At 36.8% G+C, this 4,476-nt stretch overlaps 1 protein-coding gene across 1 annotated transcript; it reads left to right on the top strand.

Annotated features, from left to right (window-relative positions):
- LOC107646087 (dnaJ protein ERDJ3B) lies at positions 231–3,784 on the top strand. The gene is made up of 10 exons (XM_016350277.2): positions 231–560; positions 652–800; positions 893–1,025; positions 1,318–1,429; positions 1,979–2,095; positions 2,366–2,452; positions 2,838–2,897; positions 2,991–3,068; positions 3,272–3,343; positions 3,430–3,784. Exons 1-10 carry the CDS (start codon positions 487–489, stop codon positions 3,586–3,588), a joined length of 1,041 nt encoding a protein of 346 aa, XP_016205763.1. The 5' UTR covers positions 231–486; the 3' UTR covers positions 3,589–3,784.

The following is a 4,476-nucleotide window of genomic DNA, read 5'->3' on the forward strand; positions in this document are numbered from 1 at the left end:
TTAAATTTATTATCGTTATGAATGAATATAAGAATAAAAATATTTTAATATGAAAGAAAAGAAAAGGGCAAAATGGTACTTTGGTGTTTTCCTTTGAAAAAAGGAGGTGGGACTTCAAGTAGGGTAGTGAGAGAGAAGAACGTCGCGAAAATCCAACGTGTAGAGCGAGGATTGGTTGGAACAAGTAAGAAACGATTATGATTGGCCAGTTTCGAAAATGAACACGTTGCAAAGCGTGGGCATGACTCCACCGGTCAAGTCTTGGCGGAATCGCTTTCAGGTTTCAGCTTCCACCACTGTAAAGAAGAAGAAGAAGAAGAAGCAGCCAACAAATTCTCACTTCTCAGTAACCAAAACCCTTCGTTTGAGCTCTCATTCCAAATCACAATCCCTAGCTTTGGTTTCAGCTTGCGCTTCCGATCCGAGTGAGCATATCAGAGCCCTAAATTGGTGTTGCCGAGGGATCAAACTCTCTCGCAATTCTTCATGGCGCATCGAAGAACGAAGCTCCTTTTCATTCTTCTATGCGCTCTCTGCTATTCTCTCAATGCTATCGCCGGGTATTGTTACTTCCTTCCTTTTGTTTTTTAACTTGTTTTCTCTGCTGAAGATGATGAGTTACCAACAAGATAGCATTGGTTTGTGTTGCAGAAAGAGCTACTACGATATACTTCAAGTTTCCAAGGGTGCTTCGGAGGAGCAGATAAAGAGGGCGTATAGGAAGCTTGCATTGAAGTACCACCCTGATAAGAACCAGGGCAATGAAGAAGCTAATAAGAAGTTTGCTGAAATTAGCAATGGTATTCACATTCATATCTACCTTTGTTTGTTGTTAATGATATGGCATATTACTATTTACCTGTGTTGAGTTGGCTTTTGTTGATGTTATCAGCATATGAAGTGTTGTCGGATAGTGAGAAGAGAAACATTTATGACAGATATGGTGAGGAGGGTTTGAAGCAGCATGCTGCCAATGGTGGCAGAGGTGGTGGAATGGGAATGAACATCCAAGACATTTTTAGCTCGTAAGTCCACCCGTTACTTCAACCTTTGAGCCATTCTATTGTTGAAATGATTGTATGACTTGGTGTATAACCAATTTAGTACAAGGACTAAAGCATGTTCTATGAAGTCATAGTAATGCATTCTGAACACAACATTTATACTTAGATCATAGGCTTCCTAATGCCTGATTTGGAAATCTCATTTTAATCATTAGTTGTGGCCGTTGATTCAAAATGGTGCTATATCTTAGGTGTGTGCTTATGGTTTAACATGTGGAAGATTTATGGATGACACTGAGAATATTTATTTCAGTTTCTTTGGTGGTGGTTCGATGGAGGAGGAAGAGAAGATTGTTAAAGGTGATGATGTGATTGTTGAATTGGATGCAAGCCTTGAAGATTTATACATGGGAGGTTCCTTGAAGGTCAGGTTACAGTGCTTTTGTCATGCAATTTGTGAACTTAAGCAATCTTTCATACCAAGGATATTGATCCAAATGAATTCAATTTCATTGTCAAACTGGTCTTTATATGATTATTGGTGACAGAAAATTACACCTTTACTTAACCACATCTGCCAATTAAAATTCAGGAATAAATTTAATAGCAACTGAGAAGAACTGCTCTAGGGACTGCAAAGCAGAACTTATGTGTATATAATGCTGAAGCTTGGCTTTGGGCATCTAATACACAGATTCCATATACCTATGAGGCTATAACTTTGGCTTTTGCTGGATGTTATTTTGTATTTCTCTTTTTGTGCTATCTCAGATACTGTGATTATAAACTCATTGCTTGGGGAAACATCTTAGCCACTAGACAGGTGTAGTTGTAGATCATTACCGTAATCACCAATTTATAAACAATTTTGTCCTTAACTGATTTAATCATCGTTTTTTTTACTTCAAGTGTAGAATTTATGAGGCCCCTGATGATTCATTAGCAGTTTGTGACCATTGTATTCAAACTATCAGGTTTGGAGAGAGAAAAATGTGTTAAAGCCAGCACCAGGAAAAAGGCGCTGCAACTGTAGAAATGAGGTTTATCACAAGCAAATTGGGCCTGGGATGTTTCAGCAGATGACGGAGCAGGTAAAAGCACCTATGAGATTGTTGATGCAGTTTTTTGTTTTTTTTTCCTCCCCTCTTAGCTCTTATCCTTTTGGATGATGCATAATTTATATTTGTATTTCATAAAATCATATTTCTTGCATCATGAAATTTATATGCATGACTGTGAAATGTTTACTTAGTTTCATGCCTGGAATGTTTTATTTTTTTGGAGGGTGGAGGTGTTCTGTTGGTTTATATTATTCCTGGGTTTTCATATTTAAAGTTCTATTTCTGAATTTGCCTGTACAGGTCTGTGAGCAGTGTCCTAATGTCAAATATGTAAGGGAGGGCTATTTTATCACCGTTGATATAGAGAAAGGCATGCAAGATGGGCAGGTAAAGTGCTAAATTTATATAGTATTTAAACAATCATGGATAATGTGATGTATGTCTTATTACCCGCTTCCATATAATCTCTACTTAATCTTGTGTACATCTACATTCTAAACACAATAAGGCTCTGTTTCAAAATTCCGAATTGTAGTTCTGTGGAGTTGGTTCAAATTCAACACTATAGCCTGCATAGAATTTCATAATTCTTTGTTTCATTTTGCTTAAACTGACAATAACTTCTAGTCATTACTAATTACTTTCGTTGTATGAAACTCTGGTGAAAATGAATTGTTGTCTAGTAGTGTCTGCCAAGCATTGATACCAAAAATACCCGTTTTAAGTGTTATGCTGCAAGTGATGTATATGAATCATGATTATCCTTTCACAGGAGGTACTATTCTATGAGGATGGTGAGCCTATCATAGACGGAGAATCTGGAGATTTAAGGGTTAGTAACTTGGTCTTTTTGTGTAAATTAGCAATTGTGTGCTGTATTATTATTTGTGGAGTGTTCTGACAACTTCAGTGGTATTCTGAGCAGTTCCGTATCCGAACTGCACCCCATGATGTCTTCAGAAGGGAAGGCAATGATTTGCACACCACTGTCACTATAACCCTGGTAAGTATCACTCTTGTGGATGCAATATTATTCAATTATTAATAGTTGCGTTTTTGGGCCTTTAGGTAGTAATTATTAATCTATTATGGGTGAGTTGAATCTAGACATTGTTTATTTCACAAACAATTCACTTCTGAATTCTGACATTGACGTCATCGAATTTCTGGGGGCTGTAAAGTTTATTAAATCTAAATGTTCTTCAGGTTCAAGCCCTTGTTGGATTTGAGAAGACCATCAAACATCTAGATGAGCATCTGGTGGACATAAGCACAAAGGTGCTTCAAATATACTCTTTCCGTCAATTGTTGTTTCTTTATATATAAAGGCAAACACATCTAACAGCGTTCTTTTGATTCCTCAGGCAATTACAAAGCCAAAGCAAGTGAAGAAGTTCAAAGGGGAGGGTATGCCATTGCATATGAGCACGAAGAAAGGAGATCTTTACGTCACTTTTGAGGTTTTATTCCCCACATCACTAACGGAGGAACAAAAAAAACAGATACAAGCAATTCTTGGTTAGAATACGTGTAAGATACGTTTTTTCACCCATTATGACCTTCAATGTACCATGATTTGGTCGTAGTAGTTTGTAACCCTTGCCTTCCTCTGGATACTAATGTCTAATCATTGTGGTACTTTCTTTTTGTCAAGATACGAGGAAAATATAACATTAGCTTAAAAGCAGCATACATTCGCCATGCGTGGTTAATACATTCCATTGAGATTTGATAAAGTTTTGAAAACGTGATTTGGTCAAGAACTCCACGTGTATATTTTTTTTTCTTTTTCTTATAAACTCTAGTTATAAAACTCCAATTGAATATTAAAAAGGAAAAGTAATACACTAGACTGTAGGGTGTGGGTATATTTTATAATTCAATTTGGTGAGGTTATAGAAGGCTACCAAATCCTTAGCCTACTAATGTTGTCACATGTAGTGTTCAGAGTCATTAACCTCTGCCTATGGATCCGGAATTCAGAGGGATCATGACTTGTCTTCATACTTAAAATCTATATTCTACATTGTCTCTAGCTATGCTTAAAGATCTGCCTCAAGTGTATGGCATCATACAAGTAGGGAGAGAGTCCTTGAAAAATTTTTCATAGTTTTGGTGCAACACAACATATGAATTTCTGTGGTGGTTTTGCTCCCTGCACGCTTGCTACTCTTGGAAGCATATAGTTTGATTAGCTTGGCCTAGGGTGAAAACATGTACATACTATATTTTTCATTGGGACAGATAGACGATTCTTTTATTCATCACTCCTTAAATAGTTCTTATATATAAAATATTTCTCAAATATTCAAATATAAACCAAGCCAACTGCTGAAACATTCAATCGACTATGTGTACAGTCAATGGCTGTTGACCGCGGTCTTAAGTCAATTCCTCAGTTATCTTATTTA

Source organism: Arachis ipaensis, chromosome B06 (genome assembly GCF_000816755.2).
Source record: "Arachis ipaensis cultivar K30076 chromosome B06, Araip1.1, whole genome shotgun sequence".
Classification (NCBI taxonomy): Eukaryota; Viridiplantae; Streptophyta; class Magnoliopsida; order Fabales; family Fabaceae; genus Arachis; species Arachis ipaensis.